General features: G+C 49.3%; 2 protein-coding genes across 5 annotated transcripts in view; one reads left to right on the top strand and one right to left on the bottom strand.

The window, feature by feature from the left end:
- Window positions 1-17257, top strand: part of Dnajc16 (DnaJ heat shock protein family (Hsp40) member C16) — a 33989-nt gene extending 16732 nt beyond the window's left edge. The window contains exons 6-15 of one of the 2 annotated variants that reach the window (XM_039110431.2): window positions 426-530; window positions 1226-1384; window positions 4100-4230; window positions 5073-5256; window positions 6769-6951; window positions 7107-7183; window positions 8075-8155; window positions 8243-8341; window positions 9689-9859; window positions 16000-17257. In XM_039110431.2, the coding sequence (XP_038966359.1) occupies window positions 426-530; window positions 1226-1384; window positions 4100-4230; window positions 5073-5256; window positions 6769-6951; window positions 7107-7183; window positions 8075-8155; window positions 8243-8341; window positions 9689-9859; window positions 16000-16042 (1233 nt within the window). In that variant the 3' untranslated portion in view covers window positions 16043-17257. Of the gene's footprint in view, window positions 1-425; window positions 531-1225; window positions 1385-4099; window positions 4231-5072; window positions 5257-6768; window positions 6952-7106; window positions 7184-8074; window positions 8156-8242; window positions 8342-9688; window positions 9860-10628; window positions 11223-15999 lie in introns of those variants that run through there. The other variant, NM_001014194.1, reaches the window with a different exon arrangement.
- Window positions 15236-18301, bottom strand: part of Agmat (agmatinase) — a 30621-nt gene continuing 27555 nt past the window's right edge. For 2 of the 3 annotated variants that reach the window (XM_039109690.2, NM_001048185.1), the window contains exons 5-7: window positions 17998-18177; window positions 16089-16173; window positions 15236-15503 (exon numbers count right to left, since the gene is read on the bottom strand). In XM_039109690.2, the coding sequence (XP_038965618.1) occupies window positions 15430-15503; window positions 16089-16173; window positions 17998-18177 (339 nt within the window). In that variant the 3' untranslated portion in view covers window positions 15236-15429. Of the gene's footprint in view, window positions 15504-16088; window positions 16174-17997; window positions 18178-18301 lie in introns of those variants that run through there. The other variant, XM_039109689.2, reaches the window with a different exon arrangement.

Genomic DNA, 18301 nt, shown 5'->3' with positions numbered 1-18301 from the left:
TAAATGGACCCTTTCTCAAAAAAAGGCAAAAAGATTAGTTGCTGCATTTTTTGTTTTTTAAAAACAACCTCTTTATAGGTACTTAACTTTCCTCCTGACAGAAGTATAATACAATTGTCAAGAATTAAACATTGTGGCTAAAGAGATGCCTTGGCAGTTGGGAACACTGGCTACTCTTCCAGAAGGCCTGGCTTCCGTTCCCAGCACCCACATGGTGGCTCACAACCATCAGAGCTCCGGTTCTAGGGAGTTTGATACCCTCTTCTGACCTTTGTGAGCACCTGACATACGTGTAGTGCACGTGCATACATACATGCAGGCAAAACATTCATAATAATAATAAATAGTAAAAATAATAGATAAAAATGAATAAAATTGTTTTTTAAAATTAAATATTGCAACTAACCTTCTATTTCCAATTTAAGGTCACAAATAAAAATTATGTGCGGTTCCTCTCTGGCTGGCAGCAGGAGAATAAGCCACATGCCCTCCTGTTCGGCCAGACACCAGCAGCGCCACTGCTGTACAAGGTAATGCATCTGTGGAGTAGCTTCCCGTTTCCCTGGTGGGGCAGCAGCCCTTCGTCAGAACCCATGGCTTGCTTGTCTTTTGTATAATTACATTTTTGAGCATCTTTAACTTAAAAATCCCAACTCAGAAAACTCTTGACCGTCAGTGCCTCACACCTCAGGAAATTCCACCCCAGCCTCATGTGACAGGTCACAGTCGAGACATAGGAACACTAAAATGTGCGCTCTTACCTTCTCACTGTGAGTATAGGGTGTATGGGAAACATACAAATTTTATGTTTAAATTTGGTCCTGGTCCCAAGAATACTTTGTTAGGGATGTGCTATATTACAAAATCTGAAAAGGGCTGAACCATTTTGGTTTGCAAATGTTTCAGAAAAGTCTATTCTGCCTGTGCTGGGATAGACATGGACACACACACACACACACACACACACACACACACCCAGGCAAAATTTCTGGATAATGTTTATTTTGTTTTATCTCTTGACAAAATTAGTTGTGTTCACCCTTGCTCAGTTTCTATGCACAGAATACGACTAGAATTCCTGGAGTAGATGTTTGAGGGTGAAGAAGACTCATGGGGCTCCATAAGCTGACAGCTCATCCCAGCCATCGATGCTAATGGGTCCCACTTGGTCTGTAAGCTGTGCCAAGCTGTCTGCTTCACCTCCTTCCTCCCTCTGCCCTCACAGTTGACGGCCTTTGCATACAAAGATTATGTGTCATTTGGATATGTGTATGTGGGCTTGAGAGGTGTGGAGGAGATGACCAGGCAGTACAACGTCAACATCTATGCCCCCACCATGCTGATCTTCAAAGAGCACATCAACAAGCCTGCCGATGCGATCCAGGTATGTGAGTCACCTCAAGCCTTCACAGAAAGCAGAGCTGAACTATAAACAACGCACTGGAAGGCTCAGGAGTTCAAGGTCATGCTCAGCTACACGTGAGTTTGTGGTTAGCCTAAGCTGGAGTCAGACTTTGTCTCAAATGATGAAGAAGGAAAGAAAAGGAAGGACCAAGATGGCTTAGTGGGTGAAGTGCTGCTGCCTAACCTGACCCCTGACCCCTAAGTTCACTTCTTGGACCCACATGGAAAAAGGAGAAATCAACTGCAGAGGGTCATCCTTGTCCTGAGTGTGCTCAGGCACACACATGCACACTCATGAGACAGACAGACAGAGTGTTAGAGAGTTGATCAAAACAGCTGAATAAAGGGAGAAATTCACTTGGCATTTTTTCTTACTGATGCACTAAATTTTGTTGATTTTTTTTTAATCTGACACAATAATGTTTTGCTTAAAAAACTGAAATCGTCTCAGATGGCACACAGGTGGAATTCAGTACTCTGAAGGCCACGGCAGGAGAATCTGGGTTTGAGAGAAGAGTTATTTGTTGACTTTTGGGTTTGTTTTTTAGACAAGGTCTCACTCACTATATAAACATGGCTGACCAGAAACTCCCAGAGATCCACCTGCCTCTGCCTCCTGAGTGCTGGGACTAAAGGTGTGCGCCACTATGCCCAGTAGTCCTTGACTCTTAAGTGGCTACAATAAGTTTTGTTAAGTGCTTTTTTGGGGGACTGGAGAGATGGCTCAGCAGTTAAAATACATGTACTGCTCTTCCAGAGGCCCCAAATTCCAGAGTTCAGTTCCCTGCACCGATGTTGGGCAGCTCACAGCCACCTCTAACTCCAGTTCTAGGGGGTCTGACAGTCTTTTCTGGATCCTGTGCTCCTGTACACTCCCCTACGCATACCTACACACACATACATGTGATTTTTTATAAATTAGAATATAGTGTATAAACATTTCGTTGTCCAACTGCTGTGTAGTGAATATGGTATTTTCAGGACATCCACTGTACACTACAGTGGTTCAGTCAGGGGAGGAAGGACAGAAAGACAGTCTACCCAGTGTACTAGGTCGCCTGTTGAGCATAAAGAATAGGGTGTCTGAGACTGGGAATGGGGAAGGTCATTTTGTAGGACAGAACCAGACAGGGAAATGACTGATGGGAAAAGAAGAGAACAAACTGGTCTTAGGCATGCTGAATTAGAACTGCCTACAGCAAATGCTAGAGGTGACCCTAGGTGGGCAGAGGGCAGCTTGGGAAAGGCAGGTGGAGGCTGGCCTCAATGGCAGTGTTTATAATCTCAGCACTTTAAAGGCTGAGAATATTAAGAATTCAGAGCCAGCTCAGGAGGCTTTAGGAGGCATCTGGGGGCTGATTTGTTAGGTGCTGGCCTGGCAGGCCCAGAGCCCCAGGCTGGAGGTACAGCACTGGAGAAGCCAGTCATTGCAGGCCTGTGATCTCCGCACTCAGGACACAGACGTTCTGAACTAACATAGTTCGCTGTGACATCTTGAGATATCCGCACATTCACGTTTGTGTAGAGGTCACTGGGGAAGTCAGTGCTTCCTCCTGTGGGCTTAGAGAATCAAGGGGAGACTGACAGACTTGTCAGCAAACACCCTTATCCACTGAGCCATCTCCCTAGCCCAGGCAGGGTATCTGTCAGCTCCCCTCTGTGAGACAGCGTCTTCTGCTGCGCTCTCTGCTGATGTAAGGGACACGGGTGCTCTCCAGTACTGACCTGGTATCCTCCAGCAGCTTTGCAGACACTTCAGCAGCCAGGTATTTATCTGCCCTGTCCTTAGGACTTGCTAAGTACACAGTGAATGACTAATGACAGTTTTGTGTCTCCTTCATCATGTCTGTCCTTTGAACTAGTTGAAATCGTAACAAAGCATTCAGTGTTCACTTTTGTGGTCCGCCTCTTCGGTCTTACAGACAGGTTTGGGAGGGGCTGGGATGTCAGAGCGGTTGTGCTCTTAGAGTGTGTGAAGTCCTGAATTCACTATGAAGACACATAAACTTGATGTGGTGACAATGCCTGAAATCCCAGCACCAGGAAGGTAGGAAGATCAGAAATCCAGGGCCATCCTCTGCTACTTAACAATCTGGGTTCTCCAGCCTGGGCTACACAACACCTGTATCTAAAGGACAGTGGTTGGACATGGTGGTACAGCACTCTGGTGGCAGGGACAGGTGTGAACTTGTGGATTTGAGGTCATCATGGTCTACAGAGGAGTTCCGGGACAGCCAGGCTAAATAGTAAGACCCTGTCTCAAACACACAAAAGCTGCCATTGTTTGGGCGTTTTGTTTGTTTTTTGTCTTTTTGAGGTACAGTAATTGAACCCAGAGCTTCGTGCATGTTAGACCAGCGTACTACCACTGAACCATCTCCCCAGCCCTGGAATTTATTTTGAGTGGTTTAGTTTGCTACAGATCCCAAAGTAGAAATACATTTGTGTAAAATCAAAAACGATCGATGTAAACTGTTAGTGTGAACTGGTATGCAGAGTCCTGCAGGAGAAACCTCGTGATTGTCTCCTGAGCACGACCTGCCTGCATCATGACCTTCACCTGAGATGCTAACCAACATTTCCACACAATACTTGCCTAGTGATGTTGCTTTAGCCAGGGTCAGCCATGGTCTTCATAAGTGTGAGTAAGCCCATGTGCAGTGTGAAAACAGAGTACTTGTTGGTGTTTCTCCAGGCTCGGGGGCTGAAGAAGCAGGTCATCGAGGACTTCATCACCCAAAACAAGTACCTGCTGGCGTCCCGGCTCACCAGCCAGAAGTTGTTCCATGAACTCTGCCCCGTGAAGCGGTCTCACCGACAGAGAAAGTAAGGACTCGAGGCTCTGCCTCTCACTGAGAGGTGTCTTTCTCAGGGGCAGTTAAACCTCTGTGATGGGGTGGGGTGTCTTAGTCCAGGGTACCCTCAGACCACATGCTGAAATCATAGACATAAGCCCCCATATCTAGTAGATACGGGGAGGCCAGCAACATGGGTTTGCTCACTGAGATCCATGTGATAGAAAGAGGATTGATCCCCACACACCAAGACACACGTGCAGTTTAGGATCAATCTGAATCTCACTATTTACCACTGCTGCTCTTGAGCAGGCCACTGGTATCCCATGGCTCTGTACTCCCATGCGTCCCCTTGCTCAGGACTCAGTTCTCCAGTGCATGTTTGCCATTGGTCTCTCCAAACCTAGGACTCCGCCCTCTTTTCTTCCCCTACAACACTTTATCCAAATATCTGCTCAAACATCAGGTGGTGTTTTCCTGACCAGCACTCCAGCCTCTCTCTGTCCCTCCTGTCCTCACAACACTTGTCAATACCCATTTATGTGTCTGTGTGTCTGTCTTCTCTACTGAAACAGGATGAGATGTTGTCTGAGAGCTCAGTAGAGGTCTGAGGAAATGAATGGATAAATGCTAGACTTCCTTTAGAACCTTGTGGAGGCAGCCCCTTCAGAACAAGGTTCAGTCACCTGTGCCCTAAGGTAGATCAGCCACTCCTCCCTGAGAGAGGAGATCATACAGAGTGTAGCTCTAACTTAGCAGCCATTGCCAGCCCTGGTCCTGCCTCGGGGTTGCTCATAAGGACTCCTCTCTCATTTGTGTACAGATACTGCCTCAGGGTTGCTCATAAGAGACTCCTCTCTTATTTGTGTGCAGATACTGCGTGGTTCTGCTGACAGCTGAGGCTAACAAACTAAGCAAACCCTTTGACGCCTTCCTGTCATTTGCACTGGCAAATACTCAAGACACGGTGCGCTTTGTGCACGTCTACAGCAGCCGGCAGCAGGAGTTTGCCAGCACCTTGCTACCGGACATTGAAGCATTCCAGGGGAAGTCAGGGGTGAGCCATGGGCCCCAATCCTCGTTCCTATTCCCACTCCTCCTGTCTTGGGAGTACTGCGTATAGAGTCCAGACATCTGGAAACCTCTGAGACCTGGTTGGAACATTATTCAGACTTCCCTCCATCCTTCACCTAGCGACTTTACATCCCCCATGTGGGCTCCAGACCTGCCTGGAAGGACTTCTTCCTCCACTCCAATGCCATCCCAGCTGAGCCCTCTTGGCCACTTCCCCTGAGGGAAGTTGAGATGTGTCAGCCTTTTCCAACAGCTTTTCCTAGGTATAGCATAGTGGTACAGAAGCCAAGAGGCCCATTCTCCAAATCTCAGGCCACTGGTGATGTGCTCAGAAACTTTCCTTCCTCACATTCTCTGCCTCTGCTGTCACTGCCCACCCCCCCAGAAGCCTAAGGTGGTTCTTTTGGGGTCAATATTGTAGTTTGGTGGCAGAATGCTTGCCTGAAAAGCCTGAGGCCCTGGGTTGCATGCTCAGCACACAGAAAGGAGGAAAAGACCCACGGTCTCATTCAGTTATCATAGAAAAGATCTCTGCAAAGCAAAGGCTCCTTAACTGGACACTAAGTCAGAAGTTGCTACACAAAATCTGTGGGAAGAAAAAAAGTTTAGAATTTTGACAGAAGCTTTGGGATGTCACCATAAAAGCAGTTACTTTTGCCAGTCGTAGTGGCATATGCCTGTAATCCTAGCACTTGGGAGGTAGAGGCAAGAAGATGAAGTTTCAGGCCAGCCTGGGCTACTCAGTGATTAAGAGCACTCACTGTAAAATTCATGGCCTTTTTTATTGATTATTATTGCATGCATGTGTGTGTGTGTGTGTGTGTGTGTGTGTGTGTGTGTACACATACATATATCTTAGCACGCATGCATATTCCTGTTCAGTTCATACAAAACTACCTGTACAGTATATTTTCAAGACTGACTGTTTGGCTTTGAACAACCAAATGGTGTACTCTTCCCCGAGCAAGAAAGACCTCTTCTCCCATTCCATGAGTAAATGTTTTGAAGAACCAAAAATTAGATTATCATCTGGGAAGGCCAAGGTTGATCTCTTGAGCCCAGGAATTTAAGGCCAACCTAGGTCACAAAATGAGAACTCATCTTGACAGTAACTCCTGATGAGGGTGGGATTCAGTTGGTAGAATGTGTAGCTGACATGCACTAGCCCGGGTTCCCTCTCTAGCACAGTAAACGAGGGATGCTGGTAAGCCAGAGACAAGTTCAGGGTCATCCTCACAACTCACAGTGAGTTTGAATACTCATGACTCAGACCTCAAGGCCTCCTACAGATACCATAGACAGTGTAAGGTATTAGCTTAGGTGTTGCCCTCATGAGGCCCTTTTGCCATCTGCCCTGAAAAATATGTAAGTCTAGGCTGGGCTCAAACTCCTGATCCTCTTACCCCAGCCTCAACCTCCCAGGAATCGGGGGTTGGGGAGGGAGTTTATATCCTGCTGCTTTTGAGACCCTTAATGGTTTTTCCTTTTTGCCCAGGTGTCCATCTTGGAAAGGCGGAACACAGCAGGGAGGGTGGTGTTTAAAACCCTGGAAGACCCCTGGACTGGCAGTGAGAGCGATAAGTTCGTCCTTTTGGGTTATCTTGACCAGCTGCGGAAAGATCCAGCATTTCTGTCCTCAGAAGCGGTGCTCCCTGACCTGACTGACGAACTGGCCCCTGTGAGCATCAGGGACCAGAAAGAATGGGTCACCAGGAGGGGTGGGGCAACGTGAAGGGCGGGGCAGGGACAGAGCAGGATTGACAGGACTTGTCTGTTGGGAAGTGTGGGTTCCTTCTGGGCTCAGTCCTGTCTACTGCCCATTTCCTCCCCCAGGTGTTTCTCCTCCGGTGGCTCTACTCTGTGTCTGACTACCTCTCGGACTTCTGGGAGAGCCTGCTGCACAGTAACTGGTAGGATGTCACGGGTTTTTTTTTTACTTGGCAAAGCCAGCCTCCAGCTCTAGAAAGAACCGTGCTTGGATTTCAGTGTGCACTTGCTGCTGGAAGTAGGAGAGTTCACACAGGCCCAATGACTGACTTCCTCTTTCTTGCTGACTGGTACTTCCTGCTGGGAGGGATGAGTCATCCCAGCTGGCTTCCCTCTCAGCAGATCTGGTATTAGTCCCTTCCTCACTCTGCCTGCCGCTCAGCGCAGGGCCTCATGTGTAGAGTGCAGTGTGTGCATGCACGGATAGATATATCTGTCCATGACCAAAACTTAGGAAAAGGGTTTATTTTGGCTTACAAGCCAAGGCAGGAGCTGAAGCAGACCGCAGAGGAATGCTGCTTACTGCCTGCCCACAGTGGGTAGGCCCTGCTGTATCAACTAGTAATCGAGAAAACTCCCCCACGGACGTGTCCGCAAGCCAGTCTGACGGAGACAGCTCTCCTGCTAAGTTCCCTCTTTCCAGGTGACTAGTTCGTGCCCACTTGACAGCTGAAGCTGATTGTGACACTCCCTGTCCATCTGGGCCACATCTGATCATTCTGGCCACACAAGAGTCAGTTAAATTGAGATCATTCCACAGACTCGATAGTCACCAGTACCTTAGTGTCAGTAAGTTGTTCTGTGTGTCCAACATAAATCCTTCATCCTCTTCTGCAGAATGTACTAGACACAGCCTAAAGTCACTTTCCAGAATACAGTCTCTGTGACTAGGGCTCTGAGGACCCCCTCCTTCACCCTAGAAACAGCCAGTCTTGGGATCGTGTTTCTTGGTGTGAAAGGAGTTTGGTTGGGACTTTTTCCCACTCAGACAGCCGAATCCCAGCAGCTGTGGCTAACACTGCCTTTGCTTCCAGGCGGGAGATGATGCCCTTGCTGTCCCTCATCTTCTCAGCCCTCTTCATCCTGTTCGGCACTGTCATCGTCCAGGCTTTCAGGTGAGCCTGGTGACCAACCTGCCACGTCACTTCTGCCCTCTTTGTTTAGAAAAGAAAAGAAGAGTAACTTGTGTTTCTGTGCTTTAGTGACTCAAATGAGGAGCGGGAGTCTCACCCTCCGGATAAAGAGGAAGTCCCTGAGAAGGCTGGGAAGACTGAGCCGAGCTTCACCAAAGAGAGCAGCAGGTTCTTCCTACACACACCCTGCCCTCAGCTTCGTAGAGCATCGTAGGCTGAATGAAAGGCCTCCTTGCCTGGCTGTACTGGCTGTTAGTTTGAGGGAGGGATCAAACACAGGGCCTCACATGTGCTAGACAGAAGCTCTCACTGAGCAGCATCCTGATCCCCAACTCTAAAATAACCTCAAGTGTAAAACTTTATGGATGGCAACATAAGGCCACAGGTAGCCTTCTGAACCAGGGAGTCATGGCGGCACACACCTTTAATCCCAGAACTTGGGAGGCAGAGGCAGGCAGATCCCTGCAAGTTTTAGATGGTGAGTTCCAGACCAGCCGGAACTACATGTTGAGACCTTGTCCTAGACAAAAAGAAAACAGCCGTGTGCCTCATTGGTGGGTCTCAGTCACAGCAAGTGCACGTGTACCCAAAGTTTAGTGAAGTCACCTCAGGCTGAGGTGTATGAACAGACATGTCATGTTTTGACCCCACCCCGTGTCTCACTTGCATGTTCACACGTGTTATCAAATGGGAGGGAAATCCAGACATCCAAAGCATTCCCAGGCATCTGAGTTCTTCGTAATTGATATTTTTTAGTTATGTTGGAGTGTGTCTGTGTGTAGCTTTGTACCCTCAGAGTCCAGAAATATCAGATCCCCTACAGCTGGAGTCCAGACTGTTGGGACTTTCAGTACACACTCCTAACTGCTGAGCTGTCTCTAGCCCCTTCCCAGGCATCTAGAATAGGGAAAGCCACTGCTGACTGGGGGTCACTGAGACCCTCTGCATACATACATACAGGACTGATAAGCCGAGTGCCAGGGGATTTGCAGTCCCAGCTTCAGTCAGGAAAGCAGGAAGAGAAAGAAACAAAAGGGAGGTGGTATCTGACCCAGAAGCTGGGCTGGCCTGTCCCATGACCCACAGCTGCAAGGGACCTGTCTGAATTAAAAACAGACGCACACCTAAGCATGTGTGAGCTCCATGGCTCTCCTCTGCAGCCACCTTTGCACTGGACAGAAAGCTGTGTGAGAAGGGTTCCTGTGGGCCAGAGCCACCTTGTGGCCTGTGGGTCCTAGTGCCAAGAAGCAGACCCGATCAAGCCAGCAGGCATTCTGTTTCACTGGTTTTGTGTTTGATTTGGAGGCCTAAGGGGGAGTTTGCATGTTTATTTATTCCCATAGCCCAGGCTATCCTCAGACTCACCACATAGTTGAGGCTTGCCTTAAGCTTCTCATCTTCCTGTGTCTACCTCCCAGATGCTAGGGTTACAGGCATGCGTTGCCCACACCTGACTTCCAGTGGTTTCCTCTTCCTCATCTGATCATGTCTAAAGTTCTCCATATTTCTCCACAGCAAAATTCCTAAAAAAGGCTTTGTGGAGGTGACTGAACTCACAGATGTGACGTACACCAGTAATTTGGTACGCCTGAGGCCGGGTCACATGAATGTGGTCCTCATCCTGTCCAATTCCACCAAGACAAGCCTGCTGCAGAAGTTTGCTTTGGAAGTCTACACATTCACCGGGTAAGCAGGGTGTCTGTGCGTGCATGCATGCATGTATGTGTATGTGTGTGTATGTGTATGTGTCTTGAGCTCAAGAAGGTGGCAGGGAGGGGTTGGGGATTTAGCTCAGCGGTAGAGCGCTTGCCTAGCGAGCGCAAGGCCCTGGGTTCGGTCCCCAGCTCCGGGGAAAAAAAAAAAAGAAGGGGACAGGGAGAGAGAAAGGAGGGTGTGTGTGTATCCGAATAAAGAAGAGAGGAGATTCTCCACTTGGAATAAGAGACTAGAAGACTGCTGCACACTTCCCAGCAGATGAGCAGTCTCTGTATTCTTCCAGAGCCACATATCTGCCATCGTTGTGGTTTTCTCTTGACTTTGTTTGTTTGGGTTTTTTGAGATGGGTTCTCTGCATAGCCCTGGCTGTCTGGAACTCATGATACAGATCATGCTGGCCTCAAACTTACAGAGATCCTCTGCCTCGTGAGTGCTATGATTAAAGGCAGGCACCAGCATACCTGACTTGTAATTTCTATAATAGACCTGGATGCTCTCAAAGTTGGAACAATCCTCCTGCCTCTACCTTCCAAGTGCTAGAATTACAGACTTTCTTCCACTCTCCCTTGACTTTCATGTCCGTGTACCCCATGCCTCAGCTCCACATAAATTCCTTCCTAAGCTCAGGCTGCAGCCAGCCAAGCCTCTCCTGGCTGTTCAGCCCTGCCTAGGGTGCTGATGCTGTTCCCAGTGGCCTACTCGGAACTCCTGAGCCCTCCCTCCTCTGCTCTTCCCACAGGAGCAGCAGCCTGCACTTCTCCTTCCTAACCCTAGACAAACACCGGGAGTGGCTGGAGTATTTGCTAGAGTTTGCTCAGGATGCAGCTCCCATCCCAAACCAGTATGACAAGCACTTTATGGAACGAGACTACACTGGCTACGTGCTGGCCCTGAATGGCCACAAGAAGTATTTCTGCCTTTTCAAGCCCCTAAAGACCGTGGATGAGGAGACCGTGGGCTCCTGTGACCTTGACTCCTCCCGAGGGAAGCCACCCTGTGGCCTTGGGCCCAAGCCCCTCAAAGGCAAGCTGAGCAAGCTGTCGCTGTGGATGGAGCGCCTGCTGGAAGGCTCCTTGCAGAGGTTCTACATCCCATCGTGGCCTGAGCTGGACTGAGCCGAGGGCTCTTCGGATTGTAGCGTACCCCAGGGACAGGGTTTTCCAGAGAGTCTCGATTTTAGATTCCTCTTCTAGAGCAGTGGCTAGAAGACCTTTCCTTTGTCACCTAGGAGTAAAGCGCACCACAGGTTTGACCCCCAGATGAAAATCTTCCCCTTTGGGTTTTCTTGCCCCTGATGAATGCCGCACTACTTAAATAGACTGCCCAGCCCCTCTTTGCTGTCCCTGTAACGTGCTTGCACCCCCGTCCTACATTGGAGATACCCAGGGCTTGACCCTGAGCCGTGCCTGGATGAACCTCAGGATCTTCATGAGCTGCCATATGGGGTGGGTCACTCACCTCTCCCCCGCCCCTGCCGCAGGCTCCTGCTAGCCCCTGCTTAGCCTCTGCCAAGGTGCGTGCTCTCAACACCATGGGACAGCCCACCACAGCTTCTAGGTCCTCCGTCTTCAAAAGAGGCCTTGTGTGTAAGCAGTTTTCCATGTGACTCTGCTTCTGGCGCAAGCATTGAAAAGTATATTTTGGGGGTATCCCCCACAACAATTGGCCAACCATGGTTTTGAGAAGAAAGGGGTGACCAGGCGGGTAAGGGTGCAGCATTCACATTTGGTCTCCCCACCGAGAGGGAGGGTGAGCACTGCCTGGAGGTGCACAGCCCTGTAATCTTGTGAGTTTCCCTGTTCCTGACCCCTTCCCTCACGGCACTCCCTGTCAGCACCACCACAGCCAGGGCTGTCTGCCTCACCAGCGCTGGAATGACTGAGCTGCTGACCTGTCTCCAGATGCCTTTTTGCCTCTGGATTTTAGAGTTCGATACTAGGAGCCATATCCTGTGACCTTGTCCTCTGAGCGTAGATAAGCTGCTATAGAGCCAGTAGATTTAAGGTGGCAGTACTTACTCCTCCCGCCAAAAGCTGGGTGCAGGAGCCCTGCCTGCCTCACTCTACAGGAGAACAAACGCCAGGCGTGTCTTCATACCAAGGAACCTGACCTCTCTGACAATTGCATTTGAACATTGTTGTCCCCAAAGAGCTCAATCTTCAAGTCGTCCCTGTGACTGAGCGGAGACTTGTATGGACTCCTGTCCAGTAGGCAGCTGCTTCTGGTGTCTCTGCTTCATCGCTTCTCCCTCACTCATGCTGCTTTTCCGCCGCCTGACCAGACCCGGCAGCTCCAGCTTGCCTGGCCCCACGCACCTTGGGCTCAGGGCCGGATCATGCTCGCCCACTCAAGGGCGCACCCTTTGTTTTTAGAGCCAAACCATGAGGAGAGTTTGGACAACTGTCACACATGGTGTGTTCTACTGTCAAGCAAGTGCCCTTTTATACAGTGAAGGGCACAAATCAGGGACCGGACATTCACTCAGTGAGTATTTTCCTGTTGTAATTGCTTTGAACCAAGCACCTCGGATCCTGACTACTTTAAACACTGAGCTCCAGTGGTAAGTGATAAATTATTTGAACCCAGGAACTGTAGTTTCCAGAGTCTTTAGCTTTATTAAAAAATAAAGAAAACACTGCCAGGCTTCATTCTTCCACCTGACCCTGTAGAAGTACATGCCGATTCCAGATGCGCTGCTCATGCGCCTGCCCCGCAGGAGGGGGAAGGCAGCCTCAGCCCCTCTGCCCAGTCCTCAGAATGCGTTTCTGGAGGCTGAGGGTGAGCAGGGTGGAGCACTGAGTCCCACCCCAAGTATCACACACAGTGATTTTTCTTTCTGTGTTTATGACTGGGCTCCTCTTAGGAAACTTGGTGATAGATTTTTGTCTTTACGTTCGTTTCTGGAACTGGTGAAATCCCTTGACATGTCATTTCTGAAAACCAAAAGGTCCCTGGATGTTTGTGCTTTTCTCAAAACTGTACCATGAAGATAAAATGTCTTTCCATTCGAGGGGCAGAGAGGAGCAGGGATAGCATTGACAGAAATCCCTGCAGTCCTGATGGCCACGGGGTATCCAAGGACACCATGGGGCTTTGATTGGTTCTTTGCTTGCTTTAAAGGAGGGTCTGACTATGTAGCCCAGGCTGGCCTCCAACTCAAGGCCCTCCTGCCTCAGCTTCCCAATTACTGGGATTGCAGGTGAGCACCACAAGTCTACCTTTGACAGACACAAGCCTTTCCTCCTGAATGTTGTTTCTATGAACTGTTTATTTTTGTGTCAAATATGAGCTATATTTATGCTCAGCCAAATGCCAGGGTTTCTCGTCCTAATGAATGTAGTCTTCACAGGACCTGATTTCAGTTCAGATACTGCTGTGTGAGGAGTGGGTATCTGCTCAAGGCAGCCTGTGAGTCGTGTTCAGTAGCTGGGGTGGAAGTCCAGTCAGTCTGTGGGATGCCCTCTCCCTGCCACTTGGGGATCAACTGAGGTTGGCCTAACTCACGTTGATAAGCTCCAGAGAGAGACATTAGTGGAGACTGCTCTCCTGTCAGCCGCCAACACCCAAAATAGTTCTCTTGTTTTCAGAAGGGTCAGTCTCCTCATCTGCAGTCACCACCGGTATGTTTCTAAGGAAATAGATCCGAGCCATCTGCTTCGCTCGGCTAGGGACTGGCAGCAAGCGCCCAGCATCTCTGGTTTGGCTTGGTTTGGGTTTTCAAAGTAGAGGCGCATCTGAGGCTGAAGCTCAGTGGTGAAAACACTTGCCTGTGGAGTGTGAGTCTCTGGTTTGATCCACAGGGATGAGGGGGATTTGGGTACCATCCCTTAATTGCATGGAGCCAGATGTGGGGTCCATGCCTGGAATCCCAGCACTCAGGAAGCAGAGACCGGAAGGAAAGTCAGGACTTGGGGTTAATCCTCAGCATGAGCAGGCAGAACCAGCGTGGGCTATGAGACCGGGGCTCGGGGTGTTAGAAGACCTGTGTAGCACGTGTGAGGCACTGTGTTCTTTAATCCTAGCTCCATAAAATAAGTAAACAAGTAACTCGTTGAGTAAGAAGAGGATGCGGATGAAATATCATTTGTGTCCATGTGCCCTTGAAACAATGGCGGGACGGAATCTGTTGTCATTCATTAGAAAGGATAGCTGTACCTGGAGACAGAGCTGAGAGGAAGGTGGATATTTTGCACTTTTGATATTACTAAGAACAAATAATTTATTTGGCAAATTGTGTCTTTTATGTTTTATGTTTTTCCTTTTCAGTTTGGTTTTGTTTTTGTATTGTGAACAGGCACTAAAGCTAATGTTATTTTTGTTTTAAGAATATTGCGGACTGGAAACAAATAAACTATTTTAATGTGTGATGGCTCTGGGGCACCTCTGGTACTGCAAGATGATTTCCTCATGGATACATTATCAGAATTGTATGCCATTCAGTCATGCCCTCAGTCAGGGCAGGCTGGCATCCTCGATGGTGGGCATTGAGGAGCCGTCAGCCTAAAAGGCAGAGAATGCAAGGCTGGGTTGTGCAGCGAGGGTTAGGAGGGCCTCTCAGAGCAAGCTGGCAGCATCTGGTTTAGTCTTTACCCCAGGCTTGTTTGAGGTGCAGTGCAGTGATGTGGTCTTATTCTATAGACCAGGTTAGCCTTGGACTCACGTGGACTCCCCTGCCTTGGCTCTCCACTGTGAAGACAACGAACGCTGTGGAGGTGGAATGCTTGCACAGTGCTACCTCATGGGCCTTTCTCGTTTATTCATCTCCTTCTCCTGTGTTCTCCAGCTTCTATCAAGGGAATAAAATAAAGCAGTATAGACTGGCCAGACAACCGGTTTTGGTTTTTGAGAGAGTCTAGCATTCTTGCTATATAACCCTAGTTAGACTCAAATCTGTAGCAATCCTGCCTCAGCCTCCCAAGTGTTGGGACTACAGGTAAGTGCCAGGCAGGGTACGTCACTGGACCTGGAGCTGCTGTATTTCTCCGGTCCACATTTCTCCGTAGAAATGTGAACTTTGGCCAGGCAGCGGTGGCCCACACCTTTAATTTCAGCACTCTGGAGGCAGAGGCAAGCTGATCTCTTGAGTTTGAGGCTAGACTGGTCTACACAGTGAGTTCCAGGACAGCCAGGCTACATAGAGAAACCCTGTCTCTCAAAATAAGCTTGGGTGGAAGGGAGATGGCTCATCAGTTAAGAGCGCTTACTAATACAGAGGACTCTGATCCAGTTCCCAGCACCCACTGGAGGCTCACTGCTGTCTAACTTCAGTTCCAGAGGACCAATCCTGAACCCTGTTCTGAACTCCTCAGGCACACATGTACACATGCAGGTACTCGGGCACACATAAAAATTAAATAAATGTTTTAATGTTAGGAAGGAAAGAGACACGAGCTGTTCGAGCTGTTCGGGGTAATGCTCTGAATTGCCCTTGTTTGTGGTGACACCTCACAGGAGGGGTTCTTTGATCCTAGCCACAGTTCGTTCACAGGGCCTTGAGGCTTCATCATGACCCAGTCTGTTTCAACTTCAGGAACACTGACTCAGACAGTTGTCACCTTGGGGAGAGCACACAGCATCTCAAACAGTAGGTTAGCCGCGAGGAGGGCTGTGTTTCCTAAGAGGAAGAGACAGGCTATGAAGCTGGCACACACCTCCCCGAAGTCCACTCTCCAAGGACTCTAGCCCTTCTGGCCTTCCCAGAGCCCTGGCTTCTGAACTCAGGGTGTCATCCACCTGTAAACATGCCCTCAGTCCCTACCAAGCATCTTCTGGAGACCGAATGAGAATTCTGAGGGACCTTTGATACCAGTGACTGCTTGGGGCCCACCCTCAGGCCGGTAGGCCTAATCAGAAGCTCCTTTCTTTCTTCCACAGTTAGAATGACAGGGGTGACATCTGCTTTGCCCAGGTGTCAGCCGAAGCAGCCCCCTCCTTCACAGTAAAGCATGCTTTGCAAATTCATGTCTCAATGAAGACACCAAAGGGATGCCACTGAGCCACCCTGCCACTGAACAGCAGCCCCTGGCACCTCCCAGGGGCTTTGTTCCTTGCATTAGCTCATGCTTGTCTGGGTCGTGGTAACAGGCTTCACCGTTGGACATTCTCCACAGGGTCCCCGAGGTAAACATGGAGGCCTGCCTCCTAACTGGATGAATCTAAACCAACAGCCACCTGTGGATCGCTCTTGCTCTTCACTCACCAGAGAGATCATACGGCGGGGAAACTTCCACAAGGTCACAGCCCACCACATTCAGGCCTTGACAGCCCCGGATGATCTCCAGAGCCTGCCCAAGGTGAGCATGACAGTCATTTCCAATGAGAAGCAACCAGTGAAGGCACAGATAACCCACGCTTGACCTAGGCGTGTACTGGCTACAGCCACGCAAGGTGACCCAGGTACACAATTCACAGCACACAGCCCCTCTACTAGGGGCTCCGAGGTGCGACAGTGGAGTCGAGCAAGCCATGCAATGCCATGTGCCATGATCCTCGAGACAAGCAATCTTCAGGAAACAGCCTGGGCGAGAGAAGGCTTCCCAAAATATAAACAAGAAGAGAACATTCTGGGCAAAGACACAGGCTAAGGTACCAAAGGAGATAGGCACGGGGTGGGGCTTAGGAACAGGTACAGAGGCCTTACTGAAGAACTTCCCATCCTCTACATGAAAAACAGACAGGGCTTAGGGTTGCTCCAGAAATACTCTGGATGGGACGGGATGGCTGTGAGAGACAGTTATGAGCGTCCTCCTTTCTTAGAAGATGCATGCAATTTACTTAGACCTTGGACAGCCTGCCCCTCATACCCTGCCTCCAAGGACATGATAATCAGGGCCATGGGAAAAGACCCTGCCCTGGGGGATCTCAGCATGGCTCCAGCCACCTGGGCAGGGTCAGTCTCCCATGTGTGCACTTCACAAATGTCACCATAAGAGCTTGGTGCGTTGTATATTGGTTTGAGGCTGGGAATGTTGCAAAGACCTTTGTTCATACTACGAATGAGTGCTACTACTGGGACACCCTCTCAGCCCCAACACTCAGTGTTCTTAGGAGGGGACACTACAAAATGTTCTCCATGAATTGAGAGGCAGAAAGAATGATAGAGGCCTGGGCAGGGGTGACACATGCCTCTAATCCCAGCACAGCACTCGGGAGGCAGAGGCCGGTGGAGCTCTGAGTTCAAGGCCAGCTTGGTCTACAGAGCAAGTTCCAGGACAGCCAGGGCTACACAGAGAAACCCTGCCTCAAAGAAGAAGAGAGGAGAAGAAGGAGGGAGGAGGAAGAGGAAGGGGAAAAGAATGAGAGAGAAAGAGAAAGAAAGAAGAAAGAAAGAAAGAAAGAAAGAAGGAAGGAAAGAAAGAAGGAAAGAAAGAAAGAAAAAAAGAAAAAAGAAAACCACAGACAAACACCTCAAAGCAATGCCTCATTTCTACAGTCAGCCCTGAAGACAAGCTCATTACATTGTGAAATGACATTATGGTCTACAAATTTCATGCTCACAAACCACACAGTCCAAGTTTTTTTTTAAATATCTTAATGTTTTTCAAGTAAGTTTACAATTTGTGTTGAACGGTATTCACTACTATCCTTAGCCAAAGAAAAACAAAAGTAACCTGAGTCCTGAAGACTAGGGCTCAGGCAACTGCAGTGTAAAGAGTACACCCTTCCCAGGGTAGTGGTGGCTCACAGCTTTAATTCCGGCACTTGGGAGGCAGAGGCAGGCAGATCTCTGAGTTTGAGGCTAGCCTGTCTACAGGAGTTCCCGGACAGCCAAGGCTGTCTCAAAAAAGACCACTAGTTAAGAGTGCTTGCTGCTTTTACAGAGAACTCAAGTTTGGTTCACAGCACGCACGTTAGGTGGCTTCCAACCTCCTGTAATTCAGCTCCAGAGGGATCTGTGAGATCTTGTATACACAGGTGTGTTTCTCTCTCTCTCTCTCTCTCTCTCTCTCTCTCTCTCTCTCTCTCTCTCTCTCTCTCACACACACACACACACACACACACACACACACACACACACAGAGAGAGAGAGAGAGAGAGATGGAGCAGAGGACACATACATAAAAAAGAATACCCCCTCCAGCAGGAATCCACTAGGGAAGCCCACTTACCTGACTAGGGGTGAGCCCAGCAATTTCTGGTGTCCCTGTCCCTGGGGCATAGGCAGGATCCAAGGCATCTATGGCAAAGCTGATGTAAAGAGGCACACCCCCCATCTGCTGCCTGATCTCTGCCATCAGGGGGACCAGTGACTTCATCCAACAGTCTTCAGCCAGGACCACACGGAAGCCCTGTGCAGGCAACAGTCAGAGAGCTGAGGTGATAGCTGACCCCAGACTCTGCCTAACACGCACGTATCACATCTGACCTCAGCTTCCAGGAGACGAACAGCAACCCCCACTCTACTGATGAAGT

This window comes from Rattus norvegicus, chromosome 5 (genome assembly GCF_036323735.1).
Source record: "Rattus norvegicus strain BN/NHsdMcwi chromosome 5, GRCr8, whole genome shotgun sequence".
Lineage (NCBI taxonomy): Eukaryota > Metazoa > Chordata > Mammalia > Rodentia > Muridae > Rattus > Rattus norvegicus.
The sequence above is the reverse complement of the archived record's forward strand: the minus strand, read 5'-3'. Positions and strand labels throughout refer to the sequence as shown.